The following is an 18,777-nucleotide window of genomic DNA, read 5'->3' as shown; positions in this document are numbered from 1 at the left end:
CCACTTACGCTGTATTACCAACTTTGGAAACACAGCTGGGGAAACCAGATCTGCTTGAATTGCATTTCACTCCTTAATTTTCCTTCTCTCAAAGGCTTGGGAAAGTTTCCAATAAAGGAAGTGCATCTTCAAAGACCATGGAAGATATCCAGAGCTCTGGACATGTTACTTGGCTTATAAAGCAAAGAGCAACTAGTAAGCTGCTTTGGCTTTAAAAGCTAATTTACAGATTCTGGTGCTGCAAGTGACTGGGAGCTCTAACAATAGCTCAGGCAATAATTACAGACATCTTATCAGATGGAAGCAGGCATTCTGTTGTAAAAGGAGGACTAGGAAAGGGAGAGACTCCTCTATTCAGTCTGGTAGCCTAGCAGCTGGCAGACCAAGTGTGGAAGGATTATTTAAGTCTACAAGCAATACTGGGGTAATCTCTAAATTGGACAATGCCTTGTGCACAGAGAGGATGATGTTGAGTGGCTCTCTTAATAGCTGGCTCGTGAATTAGATACCTCATTTTTGAAGACTTCAGTGCAACTTGGACATGCAAATAAATGTGTTATTAATTAACAGAAGAATCCTGCAGTTATTTAAAAATTTAAAGCCCACAATATTGCCAGGGAACAGCCCAATCTCTGAAGGGAACAGCCTCTGAAGCAGTTCCAGGAACAGATGTCCCTTCAGTGAAAAATTCAATTTTCATCCACTGAAAAGCCTTTGCCTTCCACTTAATCCAATCCCTGGTTAATTTGGTCCTCCATTTAATATGATCAAACCTGCTGGAACCCAATCACTTGTATTAAAATAATGTTGGCCTTTTATTCTGATCACTTCAAGCAGGTGTTATTGAAAAATTTAATAATGGGCTATAGAAAATTGCAATTTAATTAATAACGAGAGAGAGATAGAGACCAACACGGGGAATAAACAGAGTGCCTGAGGAAGACCAGTGACGAAGATGCATAGCTACAATCACAGGCTGCACTGGTTAGATATTGTCCTTGCCAGTGCAAAACACTGTCAGGTGCATCCGAGTTGTGATGTGCATCAAAAGGAGAATAAGCACACTTAATTCATTCTAAACCAAAGAATCCTGTAGACTTTTCATTGTTTCTAAGAACTTTGTTCCTCTAACGGAATTCGCTTTAGAGGCAAATAATTAAATCAAATCACCACCTCACTCTTCCCTCCCTCAAAAGAACCACCAACGCCTAATAAAAATGCTACTTTCTTTTCCCAATGGAACCCCTAGTGACCCACCATCATAGTAAAACTTGACGTTTTCAGGCAGAGGTTCATATGGAGGAGCAAACACAGGACCTTTGTGCTCTAGGAATTTCCATTTAATGCCCTCAGGATAGCGCTCTTCCTCCCACCTTTAAAAGAGGAGACAGACATTAGTTGATACCAGCTCATCACCCTGTAGCCATCCATCCACTGACTACTTAGATACGATGTTGCATAAAACACGAAGCAATCACTGCACTTCTTTTCAGATTTTGGAGAAAGCAGTATAAACAAACTCTGAACAGCAAATACACCATCCTCTTTTTCCGTATGGTAGTCTCTACACGCAAATTAACATTGTGGATCAAACTTGCCCTGCTATCATGCCAGAGAATTATCAGTTGGTTGAAGCATCTTGATGTCTACCTTGCTGGGGTCATCTGACCCCAGCACTCTTTCCTGTCCAAGTGCAGGGGGGCTGGACTCAATGTTTTTGTAAGGTCCCTTCCAGCCCCTAACATCTATGAATCTATGAAGCAGAGATGATGTTAACCTGCCATATAGCTTCACCAAAGGTCTTGAATGCATGTTTGAAAAAGCCTGGTTCTTGGCCAAAGGAAAGCACAGGTTGCCAGACTGGTGCAGGCTTCTTTACTACAAAAAGGTAGTTAAAGCCCTGAATTACCACCAAGTCTGGGACCTCTTCTTAGCACAAACAAATAGTGGCAAATGCAACCCTTTCTGAGGTGGAAAGGTGTCCTATTAGAGGCAGAGAGACTGTCATCCTCATCATCAGTTGCTGATTCCAGCCTCTCACTGGGTCTGGCAGTACCATAGCTCCTGAAATAACAGTTTCACTTCTGACCTAAGGAAACCCAGGTGTCTGGAAAGAGAAGCAAGTGCTAATGACACTTTGCTGATAGCACTGCTTTTTTTTTTTTTTTGCACAAAGAAAAGGTTATCTGAGGCAAGGCAAAGGATAAGGACAGAGGTGCCCTAAAGCACTTTGTGCTCAAGTATGTGACAGTGGCTTGCAGTCAGTAATTACGTATCACAATATTGGCCAAGTAGGTATAAATACCCTCATCTTGCAAATGAATAAACTGAGGCAGAGAAGATGGGAGATTCTTCTAAATTAGACAGCTGAGTCAATGATACAACTAGAAAAATAAAACCTAAGAAGTTCCAAAATTCTGAGCCTCAATCTTATGCTCAATCCACCACATCACATTTCTGCAGGCATTTGCTCCAGTCCTTCATTACGATGGCAATAAAGTCATTGTTACGTGCCATCCACACAGGATCTCCTGCTGAGAAAACAGTCTACTGCACCTTCGTATTAAGCTGTGGGAGGGAGGGGCACCATTATCCTGTCATAATGTTCGATCTCTTAATTACCCAGCCAATTTGTTGAACAGAAAAAAGCCAGGTTTCCCCATGCTACTCCTGATTCCCACAGTCCCAGCCTCCTACTCATTTCACACTGAGGAGCATCTCCAGCTGGGTGAAGATGTACATGTACTGGGAGCAACACAGGAAATGTTGTGCACAAATAAATGCTGGTTACTACAGTTCTAATCTGATAACAGGATCACTGTACAAAAGATAGGCATTATATAAATAGAGAGAGGGGCTGCTGCTCCTTGAAGGAGCCTAAAATTGTATGAACAGAGGCTGTGCTGAAAAGCAGTTGTAGTCAGAGAAGAGAGCAGCATTCATTTGAGATGCAGTTAACAGCTACTGGTCAGACAACACTGCCTTGGCCCAGAAAACCTGAGGGCTAATCTTTACTTCAGGCAATGCAGGGAAATCTAAACAAAACAGGTAGAGCCTCAGGTGTTAAGATCTCAACAAAAGGGAACGCAATGTGCTAAGTTGACCATAGGGAGGTATGACCCTGTATTGCAAGGAGATTTCAGTATGTCTAGCCTGAAGTGTCAGCCATTCAGAAATTCCTTCAGACATTCAGAAATTGGGTGAACGCTTTTCACCCAAGAAAGAGCAGTAGGAAAAGTTGGATTTTTTTTGAGAATGCCATGCGTACTGGTTCCCAAAGTTGTTCTCTTCAGGATCAGGTACAAATGGCAGCCTGACCGATTCAGATCTCTCAAGCAGAAAAATTCCTCAGATAATTAGAGCCATTCCAGTAATAAAGAATTCCAGAGCAGTTTACAGAAGCTATGTTTTTATCCATACAAGGAGGACACACTCAAGAAACTGAGATGGGTCATGGGGTATTTTAGCTCAGATATACAAAAACAACTACAATGCAAACTGGGAGTAGATCCCCTATTGCACAAGTGCTGGACTGTGCAACACAAACATCTTTGATGTCTCCCACATATGACTCTTGAAAAAGGAGCTTAAACAAGATAAAAGGCAATGGCAATGCCTAGGAATATCTAGTATCCCATCATAGCAAGGACTAAAATGCTCAAAGCATCCAGTGCTGCAGGAAGCAGCACAAAGAATTCAGACTTCCAGAAAACTGACTAGGATGGAACACAAAATGCCCCGAGGAGATGAGCGATCTCTAACATGGAGATGAAATCCAGCGCAGAAAAGACGCACTATAAAAAGCTGCAGAGGGACTCAGGGAACATCAGCAGAAGGACATTCTTACCAACTGCCTGGTTTTGCAAAACTGCTGAATGAAACTGCATTTGAAAACATGTCAGCACAATCTGCAGAGCTCTGGCAGAGAATACCTGGAATTCAGCTGCCAGGACAGGCAAGGGGAGAATTCTATGGTCTTCCAGTAGAATGCTGGCTAGGATAAAAGGGAGTCATGATGACAAAACATAAGGATACAGAAACCAGTCAGGAAGCTTTGTTTAAGACAAAGCCAGGGAGACTTTGGCAGAGATGGAACTGGGACTAGCTTTCCGGATCAAAGACAACAAGAAGTCCTTTTTTAAATACATAGGGGGCAAGAAAAAGGTTCCGGCTAATGTGGGGCTCCTGCAGGACATGCTAGGAAATTTGGTCATTACACCAGACGACAAAGCCAACGTATTTAACTAATTTCTTTGCCTCCATTTTCCTGAGCAGAGACTGGAATAGTCACCCCCCCCTCTGGGCCCCTTTTAGATCCCAGGGGAGGTACACCTAGGCCAAGGGTTAGTAAGGAACTAGTTAGGGAACTTCTGGAAGGACTGGATGTATTCAAGTCAGCTGGTCCAGACCATCTCCACCCTCGAGTACTAAGGGAATTGGCTGAGGTCATTGCGGCACCCCTAGTACGGCTTTACAAGCACTCATGGTGCTCTGGTGTGGTGCCAGAGGACTGGAAGAGAGCCAATGTGGTTCCCATCTTCAAAAAGGGAAGGAAGGAGGACCTGGGAAATTATAAGCCAGTCTTACCTCGATCCTGGGCAAGCTTTTTGAGAAAATTATTCTGGCGCATATCCACAAGGGGCCAGCAGGGGAGATTATGCTTAGGGGCAATCAACACGGGTTCATTAGTGGCAGGTCCTGTCAGACCAACCTGGTGGCCTTCTATGACCAGATCACCAAATCCTTAGATGCAGGGGTAGCAGTGGACATAGTCTTCCTGGACTTTCGGAAGGCCTTCGACACTCTCTCTCACCCTGTTCTCATTAAAAAACTGGGGGACTGTGGTGTCGACAGCCACACAGTCAAATGGGTCACCGCACCCAGACAGTGGTGGTGGACGGGTCATTTTTGACCTGGAGGGATGTGGGCAGTGGGGTCCCCCAGGCCTGCACTGTTCAACATCTTCATCAGTGACTTGGACGAAGGGGTAAATAACACCCTGTTCAAATTTGCTGATGACACTAAGATGTGGGGGGGGATGTGGGCACACTAGAAGGGAGGAATAGGCTGGAATTGGACCTAGATAGGTTACAGGGGTGGGCGGATGAGGATAGATGGGATTCAACACCGACAAGTGCAAAGTAATGCACACCTGGCATGGAACAACCGACACCATACCTACAGGTTGGGGAACTCCCTTCTTGTCAGTACAGAGGCAGAAAAGGATCTTGGAGTCATCATTGACTCCAAGATGAACATGGGCCAGCAGTGTGGAGAGACAGTAAGGAAGGCCAACCGCACCTTGTCATGCATCCACAGATGCATCTCAAGCAGGTCCAAGGAGGCGATACTCCCCCTCTATGCGGCACTGGTCAGGCCGCAGCTGGAGTACTGCGTCCAGTTCTGGGCACCACACTTCAAGAGGGATGTGGACAACACTGAGAGGGTCCAGAGGAGGCCCACTCGCATGATCAGGGAACAGCAGGGCAGGCCCTATGAGGAGAGGCTACGGGACCTGAACCTGTTCAGCCTCCACAAGAAAAGGCTGAGGGGACATCTAGTTGCCTGTTACAAACTAGTCAGAGGGGACCAGCAGGCACTGGGGGAGTCCCTGTTCCCCCGTGCAATACCAGGAGTGACCAGGAATAATGGTCACAAGCTGACAGAGGGTAGATTTAGGCTAGATATCAGGAGGCGCTAGTTCAGGCAGGGCGGCTAGGATCTGGAACCAACTTCCAAGAGAAGTGGTGCCGGCTCCTACCCTGGGGGTCTTTAAGAGGAGGGTAAATGTACACCTTGCTGGGGTCATTTGACCCCAGTACTCTTTCCTGCCATGGCAGGGGGTAGGACTTGATGATCTGCTCAGGTCCCTTCCGATCCTAGAAACTATGAAACTTGTTAGCTCAAGAGAACTTGTGGTTCACCAATTGTGCATCCCAGTGGAGCATTTAAAAAAAAAACAAAACCAACCAACTAACCAACCAACAAACACCCAACAGTTGAAAGTCAGAGCAAAGAGATCAAGAAACCAAGAGGCTATCCACAGAAAAAGGACCAGGAAATTTACAGAGGCGCTACAGAGGTCAATTTAATGAACCAAATAAGAGAATAGGTGGGCTACTTGCAGACATTAAAAAAAGAAAAGAAAAAAAAGACACCCCCCCACTTTACCAGAAGAAGCAGCACATTACTTTGACCTCACTTTGCAGCATCAGATTGGGTGCTTCAGAGGGGTTTTTTAGTGCTTTTAGCTAAAGCTGATTAAAACAAAAAAGCCCCACTAAAGTGTGCACTCTATACAGATGTTAGGCAAGCCAGATCCAACTAACACAATGTCTCTTTTGGGCTTGTGCTGGGTTCAGCACGGCAGCATGTGGAGTTTCAAGTAAAGCACCTTTTGGTGGGTGTGGGGAGGTGAGTCGGTTAACATCTGCAAGTAGCCATGGTGGCTGAATCTAAAGTCATAACAATTAAAGGAAAATATTTGAAGGCTGACAATAGAATCACAGAATCAATGAGTCGGAAGGGACCTAGACAGATCATCTAGTCCAAACCCCTGCCACGGGCAGGAAGGAGCACTGGGGGTGGGCAGGGTCATAAGACCCCAGCCAGGTGCCTATCCAGCCTCCTCTTGAAGATTTCCAGGGAAGGCGAGAGCACCACCTCTCTGGGAAGCCTATTCCAGGCTCTGGCCACCCTTACAGTGAAGTAGTTCTTCCTATATCTAACCCAGGGTGATCCAAGGAGCTACAATCAGATGCGGCAAGGTAAAAAACACAAAAACATAAGCCGCAAACAATTTTCTAAAAGCTTTCCCCAATAATACCATCCATACTACAACAGATGAATGATCTCCCAAGAGATGAAGAGGTACCATAAGTCTGGCAAATACGTTACAAGTGCTAAGATCACAGGAAACTAGACAAATATTTGCATTTGAAGCCCAGGTAGAAAGTGATGATTGGTCAGTCCCCTTCAAATACATGAACATTCACTAACCTACAAGGATTCTAGGCATGACAGTTGATTACATGAGAGGTACCCATAAAAAAGCAGCATTTAAAAAAGATTGATTTGAGTCATCACTGACTTGACAAATTCATAACGGGTAGGCAAATACAGGTGCAATTCAAGTCATGGATAGTTTCCTTCTCCTCCACTCACCAAACTGAAGGGTCCTCATTTATTTGTAATCTGTATTTAAAAAATGCCAATGTCAGTGAAAGCTGAACTTCAGTCACACAAGTATGTTACTTTTAGATTCTGCACAGGAAAGAAAATGCTTCTCATTCAATTGTATTTCCAGATTGGACAGATTAAGCTTTAAAATGCTTTTAAAAATGTCTCAAGAAAGAATCTGTCACTTGAACAGTTTTCATTCATGTGTTCTTTCAGCAAAATCCTTTTGGAAAGGTACAATGTTTCACAGCTGAGTTCAGACTATAATAAAAGCAGGTGAAAGCTTGCTTATGTTGCATCCCTCTATAGATTAGAGAGCCACTAGAATCAAGCTTACTAATAAAAAGCTGTGGTGATGACACTTCATGTAATATACCATAACATGAAAAAACCCACACCAAAAAATGCACCCCAAGTTTATGAACTTTCATATTTGTAAGGGAAGAACATTTGGGGAGTCCAAAGGCTGAGAACTACAGTGTGTGATCACAATCTGTAGCCTGTTTTACAGGAGGGTAAGAATCTACTTTAGTTCTGAATCTCTCACTACATAAAGTAGGAAGGAAAGGAGCTCGTTTTAAAGGTGTCCAGGAAAAGCAATATGATTAAGGAAGTTAACATTTTTAATTTGTTTAAATAAAAAGAATGAATGTTCCTAATGAGGAAGCTAAACCAGCTAGTCAAAAGGCAAACCTTGATGAATCAGCAGAGAAACAGGTGGTACAGGGTCACTTGGCATACTTAATCTCTAGTCAGAACAGGAAGTAGTAGATGGAGAGCCAAATAGCAGAGGTTAACTGATCAGCAAGGTGTTACCATTTCCATTTCTGTTCCTCTTCTTTCTTCTGTTTCTTTCTCTTGTTGTCTCCATCAGGAGCTTTCTTATCTTTGCTCTTGGCTTTCTTGACTTTAATGTCCTGCAATGGAATGGAGGAAAGAGAGAGTCTGATTACAATAAAAAGCTACTGTATACTGCTCAGCAAATGTTAAAACAAACTAACAACCCCCACCCTTTCCTAGCTCTACACTAAATGCTTTTCCTGGGACATTATTTGAGCAAAAAAAACACAGATACATTTACACTGGCAGAAAGTTGATTTTGCCACGATGTTTTATTGTACATTAAAAAAGGCATTTACAAAGATTTGGAAAACTAAATGCATCAGCTAGGATTCCTGCAAAGAACATTTCAAGCCATACCTTTGCGAGCAGATGTAAAACCTGGAGCTCCCCTTCCACCCAACAAGTAACGCAACATAAACTGAATTCTGTTGTCATCTTAGAATTCCCTATGTCAAGTCCCTTTCCAAATAAGGCATGCCCCAAGCTCCATCTATAATGGCTTTTGTAATGGCACTCTGCAGCTGCAATTATGCTCCATTCTCATTGTTACACTGCTATACCAGGTACTAAATAAATATTCTGCATCTGAACTGTGTCACATCTATGCAATTTCCGGATGTTGCTAATAAAGCTCTGACATCCACTGAGAAATGTCTAACAACAGGAGGAGTATGAGCTGCCTGGATCAGATGGGAGACTTTTGTTAAGATGCCTCCAGGAAGAAAACTTTCTTAATGATCAATTTTAAAATGAGTGTTTATTTCCTTGAAATAAATTGGTGCCTTCTTGGAGATACAAGCTAGCTCACTCATGTAATTCAAAGATACTGTGAGAACCCCATCCTTGAACCCAGGAATTGCAACCTTCCTCTCCCACCTATCACCCACAGTTTACCTCCTCCTCCTCTTGTTTCCTCTTCTTCGATTTCTTGATGTCTTCCGTTTTGATTTTCTTGGGTTTGTACTCGACACTAGAGAAGAGAGAGACAAGTTGACCAAAAAAAAGATAAGTCCCTTGGTCTAAAAATCATACCTACACATGGATCAGCAGAAGCTCATAACTGCTTCTGTTACCACATCTGTGTCCATTCTCCCCATCCTCCCAAACTTAGAGAGGGATTCACTGAATAGGGTGTTTTTTGCTGGAGGAGACTGCTCTGCCATCACTGTCCAGTCACAGCCCTTAAAATGAACTTCGGGGGATCAGTGACTGTGAGGGGAACAGCCCTCTGAACTTCACTGTGTCCAAGTGCAAGAATCTTTCTGGTACGAAAGAATACACATGCATTACTAGTTTTGCACTCAGAAAAATCCCAAGGTTGGAATACTTTACAAAAGAACTGGGGAAGGGGAGTGCCTTTTTTCTTTCTTTGTGACTATCTGAGATCTGGATATTGGGTCATGTATTCAAATTAATTCAAGAACATCACTATCCAGTGTTAGTACATCATAATCTTTTCATCACAGGACACTACACTGGGAGGTCACTGAAATGCATCAGGTAGAACACATACAGAAGAAAACTATTAATGTTATGCCCATCTCTGTCTTTTGGAAACAAAGAAGTACCACACACACAAGAACAGAGTTAAAGGCTACAGACTAAATAAATCGGCATAACTTGCAACATATTTAGGCCATTTTAAAGGGGAATTCATGGCAAGCATCTTGGGCAAAAAATTGGGCCGAGTCTGCATTATTTCCTCAGGCAGTCATTTCATCACCCGGGAGAAAATTACCGCAGCCACTTAGCTAGCATTAATGCCCCACTCAATCAGATTTATGTTTTCCATTCTTAAGTCTTGTCCCTTTTCTCTGCCTATCTTCTGATTTTATATTCACTGGTGCTGTAATGCTTAACAACACCTTCTGCTTCTTGCAGGATGCACAGAAGCACATGTGCATACTCCAGCAAAACACACCCTAAAACACACTATACATTTACAAAATTTCACTTTTACTTTCTAATAAAGAAACTGGTCCCAGTTCCCTAGTCTTCCACCTTCCCTGCTCCTTCTGAAATTCCCATGACCCCCCCCCCTTCTCCAAATCCTTCTCTTCACCACAAAGGCAGCATATGCAAGTCGCTTACTCATCATCCTCTCGAGGTCTCTTTAAAGGTTTGAAGTCCTCTTTGGGAGAAGCATAAAAGCCATCATCATCCTGTTCTTCTTTAATACGTGGTGGACTAAGGGAAGAACAGAGGAGAATCGCTTTGTTTTAAAACTACAAAACACTGGCTGAGAAATTTTGAGACCAGAACCAGTTCACTTTAATAAAGTAAACTATAAAAGAGATCATGCCTGCTGGGTCAGCAGCACAGAACTGTCACTCTCCCTACCTACAAACAATGTTAAGCAGATACATTCTGCAGGCAGTGAGTATTTGCATTTCCCCAATAAAATATAAAAATAACAAACAAATGCAATAACACTACTATAGCATAAGGGGCATTATTTTATCAGTATGCATGTTAAATGCTTATTCACTTTTTAGTAAAACAAGACCAGATATCAACATTTGCAAATGTATTTTTAAAGGCAAAATATGGAAATCTAAGCAGTATTAATACTGATCAAACTCCAATGTCCACGTTTAAGTTTTTATTTTAAGAAGCCTTGGAAAAAATTAGGCAAGAAGAATAGTTTTTCCAACTGAAAACTGATTTCCAAACTATTCCCTGCAATTTTTGCAAATGTAATGGCTTACGCATGAGAACTAGAGGAAACCAATGATCAACAACAAAAGCTAAAACTTAATTAGTCTGTTTTGACTGTCCAAACTGGAGGAAATGCATCAACTAACCTTTGCAAACAGACACTATTAACATTAAATTAGGTTTAACATTTCCACTTATAATATTCCAAGGTCCTAGCAAAAGAAATAATTTTTAAATACGACTTTAAAGAGACTGTCCCTTTAACGAACTTACTATTTTTAAATGTCAACCTCGTGCTTCTAACAAAAGCACTTCACTTTTCCTTATAAAACAAACATGCTGCAGAATGCTTTAGGAATTGTATTTTGAAGCACTTAGCTGCAATTTGACTCAGGTGAAAGACACTCAAGAGTGACAATCTGGGCTTTCCTATTCATCAATTATTTCCTATTTTCTATAATTCTGTGATCCTCCAAAGATTTTGGTATCAAATTAGCTCAGTTTCCAAGTCAACACTCAGATTTTGTGATTGGGTGGAGTGGGAGAAGAGAAATCAAGCAACGTTCTGCTTTGTACATCACCATCAGCAAGAGACATTCTAGAATCTTATTTTAGCTGGCAATTGTGTTGATGAAGCAGAACAAGGCAGTTTGCTCTTTCACAGCTGTATAGCCTCTGCAGTGCTGGCAGATGTAACTCAGAAGACATAGGAAACCAATATATGCTGTTAGAAGGAGCCATTTTTATAGCACTGCTTCCTACCCATGAAGATCTGAGCCGTAAGCTTTCAGACATTTCCAACAGGGGTGGGAGAATAAGGGGGGCAGTATTAATTTGCCCTGGATAACTTACTCTCTTCTGGAGGCAGAAATCTGTCATCTGTCTTTTCTAGGCAATGTTACATGTTGGAACATCTCCAACCATTTTGCAACAATAGGAAATTAAGTGTCGAATATTTTAAAAAGACAGGAATTGCATGACTGGAATAAACCTTGACCTGCTTTGTTCCTGAGAATATACATCCATCTCCCCGAGGCATATCTCAAATTATGATGTTTCCCCTGCATCTCAAGTCTTCTTTTGAGGACTTTAGATATTTCTGGAAGGACACATACCTCTGTCAAACTCGATAATGGAACATTTCAGCGAAAGAAAATAGCATGGGGACATAAAGTGACTTCCCTCTTTAGCCTGTCTTGGGTTCTCTGTGGCATGAAGCTGGGGAAAATCTTGGCAAATTGGCATGGGGACATAATGACTTACTATTTACACCAAGTGCTGCATTAGGAATCTGACAGGGTTAATATAAGCTGCAGTCTATAATGCCATAAATATCTAGCATTCACCACTGCATGTAATCATCCCACTTTCTACATTTCTAATACAGCGATTCCTAAAGGTGCCTAGAGAGGGCGCCTCTTTCCTCTGCCTTGAATTAAATGCAGCGTTTGCATTTTCAAATAAAGCTCCTTGAGAAAATGAAACGGAAACTGAGGGGGCACATTTAAAATAACTTTTGCACAACTTCAAACAGAGAAGATAGGCAGGTTCCTTCTCTTGACTTCCTTGAACTGCCCCAATTCCACTGTACCAAAAAGCAAGATTGGGAAGAAAAATAATTCTTGATGGCAGCATAAAGATAGGCAAAAATGTCTTCAGCTGTAGATAATTTGCTTCCCAAGCACATCTATTTAAATATACAGCAGGTGGCCAGACATCCCTCACAGAGAAATGCATGTGAAGCCATTAGCAAGGCACTGGATCAAACTCAGCAACTTCAAGCTACTAAGAACAGGTAGCACACAAACAGAAGGGAAATCCTTGTTGGTCAAAAAGTAAGAAAATGTGTTAATTTTTTTTTTAAATAATAAATCAATAGAAGGGAGAAAAACCCAACTTCGTAGCATCTGGTACAGTATTTATGAAGTCCAGATAGTTCTCTAAGGATTAGGAATTCAGCAGAGTGGAATAAGAGAAAGATATTCTCTGAAGATTTTGTTCAGCTTTAAACAACTGTCCTTTCTACCTGTTATTCCCTTACAAAGGAGGGTATCAAGCTGCAGTCCTTTGATGTCTCCCTCTCTCAGATAAGCAAGTATTCATTCTCAAGCGCAACCCGAAGAAAACAACTCCATGATGGGAGTCAAATGTTTGTTGCAGTTATAGCCAGAGGGTTTTGGTCTAACTTAACCTAATGTTTCCAGGAGTCTGCACTGTCCTGGATAGAACCCAACCTCCTGGATCAAAGTATTTGAGTATCCACTGTAGGTAACAATCCTGCATGCACAGGCCACATGCTCTCCCAGCACTTTCCTCATTACTGTTTTCTATTTAACTGGTTGCTTAACCAAAAATGTAGCTACATGGGCACATTTCACACAAAGGGAAGACATCTCAAGCAACAGAATCCCTGCCTCTGAAAGCTGGCTGGGAGCTTACAAAACAAACCCAGGCTACAGGATTCTGGACCTGCTGTCTTACCTGGAGAATCCATTTTCCTTTTCCTTCTTTATTTTTACATCACCAGAAGATTTGCTCTGAAAGACAAAAAGGTAACTATTGGTCAGTAAGCACCACATCTTTGACCCACATGCCAATCAAAGAGAACAAAGATCCTGCAGCAGGAAACAAGTGCACTGCAAGCACTTGTGACTTAATGCCTTCAGTACCAACTGACATACTAGGAGCACAGAAAACACCCATATTTTGTTCAGGCGTTCCTTGTCCCTTTTAGCTGGGCAAGGCAAACGCGGCATCAGTGCAACATTTCCCATCTCTTACACTGGGTAACTGTCTCCTGTCCTTGCATAGGATGAAGTCAATATCTACTTGGTCTTTTCTTATATTTGAGAACTAGGGATTAAACTCAGCAAGAGTTCTCACTGCAACTATAATAGGAAAGATTTACATCAAGTGGGCATAGCGTCCACTTGATTTCAGTAGTAGGATGCCTATTTATACTGGCTGAGGACACGGCTCTGAATCTACTGAGCCACAAAAATCTAAGGACCAATCCTAAATGGGAGTGAGTTCTTGGTCCTAAACTAAACACTTAAAAGTAAATGCCAGAAGCAGCCTTTCTGCTTTCATGTAGCACAACAGCTGAAAACCAACCCCCCTACAACCTCACATAAAAGAAAGCCCCAGACCTTTTCTTCCTTCCGTTTCTCCTTGTCTTTATCTTTGTGTTTGTCTTTGTGTTTCTCTGAGCTGCCATCTTTGTGTTTAGTTTTCTCCTTTTCTTTGTGTTTCTTCTCCGAGGAATCTTTGTGCTCGCTGCAAGATAAGAGAGTCAGTTCAGAGAGGGGACATCAAGAGTTTTGACCAGTGTGAACAATTTACAATGTTCACCGAGTCCCTGAAGCTTTGCCGCTTACAATCACTTGAAATAAATGATCTTTTTAATAGGAAGATCCGACAAAACAGTCAGCTGTACGTCAGGCCGGTTCTTCAGAAGGGAAGGAAGAGAAAAAGAACTTGTGGTAAAAATCAAGCTGTCAAGCACTTCTAATCAGGGAACCAGAGCCCATGTGGGGATGCCAAGGAAATTCACCTTGTGCACTGCTTATTGAGGTTGAACACTTTCACAGGAACCCCCACTGTTCTTGTTTGCTTCATTTCCCAATTAGCTCTGAATAGGCACAACTGAAATAAAATGGAAAACCAGGTCCCACTCCTCAGTGGATAATGCCCTGTTTTGATAGTTCTTTCATCCAAGGAACTAAACCCCCTTATGACTGGCATGTATGGTTACTCCCAAACAGCTGGGGGAGCCAAGGAAGGGAGATTAAATGACTGTGCCTAGGGTTAAACGAACATGAACAGAAAGGCTAGGGGTAAACTCAGCAGCACCTATTCCTAATCCGTTCTTCCAGTAGCTAGCACTGCTCCCCAATCAAAACTGCTGTACGGTTTGACACAACTGATCCTGCTCCTAAGAAGGTCAAAACTCAAACAAGTAAGGACAGGGATGAACTGACAAAACACTAGTGGAGGCTTAGCCAATGCCATTATATCACTTCAGATCAGATTAAACAAGTCCCGACTATGGACTTAACAGTTACCAACCTAGTGCCCAAAAAATCTGGAGTCAGACTGCAAGAAACCAACAATCCTTTTAAATTTTCTCCTTCTGGTTTCTAAGCCTAATAGATCCAGATCATGTTGTCAAACATTTTGTTGCAACCACAAGGGCTAGAAGGTTATTTTTATTTTTTCAACTGAAAACTGAGACACTGAAAGAATTACTTTACCCCTTGCACTGAAGCTTCACAAGAACAGACTATTGTGAGACTAGCGATAAAAATCTCAAGAACCTGAGACAGATTCACATCAGTGTTCAGGAAGCCAGGCAATAAGTCTGTCAGTTGAACACACCTCAGGTGCCCATTTACAGGACCTTCAGGCACTCCTTTAAAAATCATATATCACTCATTCCAAGGTAGTAACATGGTGGAAACTAGGTTCTCTTTTCTTCTGAGAATAGTGAAATAAATGCTTTTCCCTTTCTGACCCCAAGTATAGGCCCAATTCCATCAGTAATTTTTATTCCATCAGAACTTTTTATTACATGCTATCTTTCCCCACTATTATCCTTTGAAATATTTCCCACCACTCCTTGAGTGGAAGCTGTTTAATACAAAGCTTTATGAGAAGCATGCCGCCCATTTCAGCCGTTTTACACTCAGATGCAAGGAATGAAACTTTGCACGACAGAACAGTGGAAAATTAAAAATTTACGACAACATGGGAGGAACTTTTTCAAACTGCAAACTCTCCAATGCTTTCACTTCTATCTAAAGAAATAGGAGCACGCAGGGATGGGCCTGAAAAAGGTTGACAAGTTATCCAGCATCCAGAAAGCATGCACGAGATGAAGAGGAAGGTAACTGAAATTACAGTGTGCAGATCTGTTTGTACCTCTAGGACTTCAGAGAAAAATTTGACTTGGACACTGCTTGAGATCCTTATTCTATATCCATGCAAGTCTTGTAACGTATATGCTTGAAGACTTAAACCAGGGCCTGGCAACCTTTTGCCCTATGGAGCAGGGCTTGCGACCCAACTCTGCACTGCAGGCTACAAATTTCCACCTCCTATAGTGTACAAATCACCTGTACTTACCCTCACTGCCAAACCTTGTCCTCTCTGCAGCAAGGGTAAGCATAGGCATGAGAGGCAAACTGGGAGAACAGCAGAGGGGATGGGCAGCCTGGTACATCCATGTATATGACCTAGTCCCATGCTGCCCCAGAGCAGGCTGGAACTTCATAAGCCGGATCCAGCCTGTGGACTATAGGTTGCAGATCCCTCATCTAGAGACTCAAGCTCAAAGTAGCATAGTACAACATACACCCATTTCCCTTGATGCAAACAGTTGAGGAAAATCTCATTAGGATCTGAATGGATTTTGAACTTAGCATGGCACAGAACAGTGAAAAATCAAAAGGATCTCCTGCTGGTGGCTCAAATTATAAAAATAAAAAACCTACTAAGCAAGGTGATCTCTTCTAACTTGCACATAAATCAGTTTCCATTTAACTCTTTGGAGACAGAGTGGAGACTAGACTAGTGGAATAACAAAGTAATGCTTACTGGTGAAGTAAGTGGCACTCTAGAAATGCTTTTTGGTGGACATGTCACACCACAATCAGTCTGCTTGTGAAGATTTAAAAACTGCATATTACTCTTACCTAGCAGTTTACATTATGGACACTGTGTGAACAAGACAGCCAGTACATACAGAATCCGACACTGGATTGAGAAATCAGTTGGATGCCTGCTATTGTTATACTCATTTTTTACCTCAGATAAGATTTCCCAGCTTTAGTATCCTGTCCCCGCTCCCCATGAAGCTCAAAGACTCTGGCATTCATTCTGCATTGTTGCAACTTGCTGACAGTCCCTCTGAAAGCAGAGGATCTGCTTGTGTTATTAATCAAAGCCTTGAACTCACAAAAGCCTGGAAATTCTTACTTAATATCTCACTGTTACGTTTGTACGGATATTAGGTGCCTTATTTGCCAAGAGATTAAAGCTTTACAACCACACACCACAGATAACTCAAAACAGGAATAAATACAAAATAGGCCAACCCCCCATCCCCTTTTTTTAAATGTTGGATGCATTAAGTAATTTCCATTTTCTAAGCTTGATGACTTTCCTAAACCTAAGGAGCTAGACAGAGAAATCACCCTTTACTGCCCCAAAAGGGGCACTTTGGGGGATGTCGGCCAAGTTTCAGAAAGAGAAACTCCACTGACTACTACATTTTTGAGAAGAATATGGCACAAGAAACGATCAAATCACTGGAAACCCTACAGAACAAAACTGAAAAAAGATGAGCTAAGGGTTCTCACTTTGTTAATTAGCTTATGATATTATAGTTAGGGATGACTAAATAACTCAGAAGAGCTCAGATATTGCAACAAGTGCCTTGTAGATTTAGAGCCTACGTGGCTGGACATACTAGCCAGGTGAGAAAAGTAACTTTGCCGCTTCTTTTACACAGCAGGGCTCAAACCTGAACATTTGTTTGCAAGTCTCTATCGTTTGTCCTGACCAGAATATTTGCATAGTTTCTCCCTTCTTCCCCCTTCTCTGGAGTCCTACCTGAAAACATGCATACAAAATACTAGAAGTGGCTTCTATAGCAGCTCAGTGGCTTTGACAAAGTGAGTTTAGCTCTGGGAAGTATGCAAGTGCTGCCAAGACAATTTCACAAGCAAGGAAGGACAGGAGATTTAAAAGGACAACATCCCGCTTCTTTTGAATGTCACCCTAGCAGCCGTTCCTGCAGGCCTCATTTTCTGACATGCTGAGCAGAGCACAGCTTTCCACCTGTGGTAAGCTGTGCCCAAAGACTCTTGTAAGGCAACAGAAAAAGCTGAGGCATTGTTCTTCAAAAATCAAATTCAGTGTCCACTCGTGAAAATGTTTAAGTACCTTACCCAAAGCCAAAAGTTATACCAGACTACAAGCCAAGAACAGAAGTCTGGGCTCCTGTCTACCAGTCTGAGTTCTTATCCAAAGGCTACCCCCCTTCCTCCTCTTGCTTTTTTTGACAAGAAGTCACACTTATCACCTCCCAGGACCCTTAATGGTAGACTCTCACTGCTGTTCAGAGTCTAAACTGGCATGAGGTAGCTCGGAGAATGCAAGATACATATGGGATACTGGCCCATAAAGCCTATTCCAAAATATCAAATGGTGAGGTCTGAGGTCCTCCACCCTCTCGCTATAAAGCTGAAAGAAATGACCCAGAGTCCTTCTGTTTTATTTTTGTTTTTTAAACCCACCTGCTACCTCCCCTGAGGAAATAGATTATTTCCCCCATTCTTAAGCACTTTTCTTGACATACCTAACCATCTTCTGGATATCAGAACACAGCTCTGATTTAAAAGACAGACAAAGGAGTCTGAAACTGGATATACTGAATAGCAGAGACAATCATGCCATCATCCTGCCTCCCTGGAAAGGCCTGATCTCTGTCTGTACCCATGAGCAAAGCCTACAATAGAAAGCTTCAGCCAGTTGTCTTGGCAACAGCAGGGTTTCCTCCCCCCGGCCCTTCCACCCATGTAATTCCTCCAAATATATCCATTTCAGTCAGGAAACAAAATTGCTTTGCCCCATCAGCTCCCGCAGGCCACCCAGGCTCAACCGCAGCTACTGGCCCCGCTCTCCCCAAGTCAAAGCGAAAGGTGTTTGTTGTGGGAGACTCCATCCTGCGGGGCACTGAGGGGGCAATCTGCCGCCCCGAGACCCCTTAGCCCGGGAAGTCTGCTGCTTCCCGGGGGCCCGCATCCGAGACATTGCGGAGAGGATCCCGCAGCTCCTCCGGCCCACAGACCACTACCCCATGCTCCTTATTCACGTGGGCACCAATGACACAGCGCGGAGCACCCCCAGCCAGGTCATGAGGCGCTACAAGGAGTTGGGAGCGGGGCTTAGAGGTCTGGGAGCTCAGGTGGTGTTTTCGTCGATCCTCCCAGTCTCGGGCTATGGCTGAGGAGGGAGAGGAGGATCCACGCAGTGAACCAAAGACTGCGGAGCTGGTGTCATCGGGAAGGCTTTGGCTTCCATGACCACAGCCCG

At 42.8% G+C, this 18,777-nt stretch overlaps 1 protein-coding gene across 2 annotated transcripts in view; it reads right to left on the bottom strand.

Moving 5' to 3' along the window:
• TOP1 (DNA topoisomerase I) overlaps positions 1–18,777 on the bottom strand; it is a 93,724-nt gene that overhangs the window by 21,518 nt on the left and 53,429 nt on the right. For both annotated transcript variants that reach the window (XM_090064464.1, XM_090064465.1), the window contains 6 exons: positions 13,830–13,956; positions 13,162–13,217; positions 10,114–10,209; positions 8,917–8,992; positions 7,996–8,096; positions 1,258–1,373 (listed from right to left, as the gene is read on the bottom strand). In XM_090064464.1, the coding sequence (XP_089920590.1) occupies positions 1,258–1,373; positions 7,996–8,096; positions 8,917–8,992; positions 10,114–10,209; positions 13,162–13,217; positions 13,830–13,956 (572 nt within the window). The remainder of the gene's footprint in view (positions 1–1,257; positions 1,374–7,995; positions 8,097–8,916; positions 8,993–10,113; positions 10,210–13,161; positions 13,218–13,829; positions 13,957–18,777) is intronic.

The sequence above is a fragment of the Crocodylus siamensis genome, chromosome 10 (assembly GCF_052110815.1).
Source record: "Crocodylus siamensis isolate JL-2025a chromosome 10, ASM5211081v1, whole genome shotgun sequence".
Classification (NCBI taxonomy): domain Eukaryota; kingdom Metazoa; phylum Chordata; order Crocodylia; family Crocodylidae; genus Crocodylus; species Crocodylus siamensis.
Note: the sequence above shows the minus strand (reverse complement) of the source record. Positions and strands in the feature narration are given on the sequence as shown.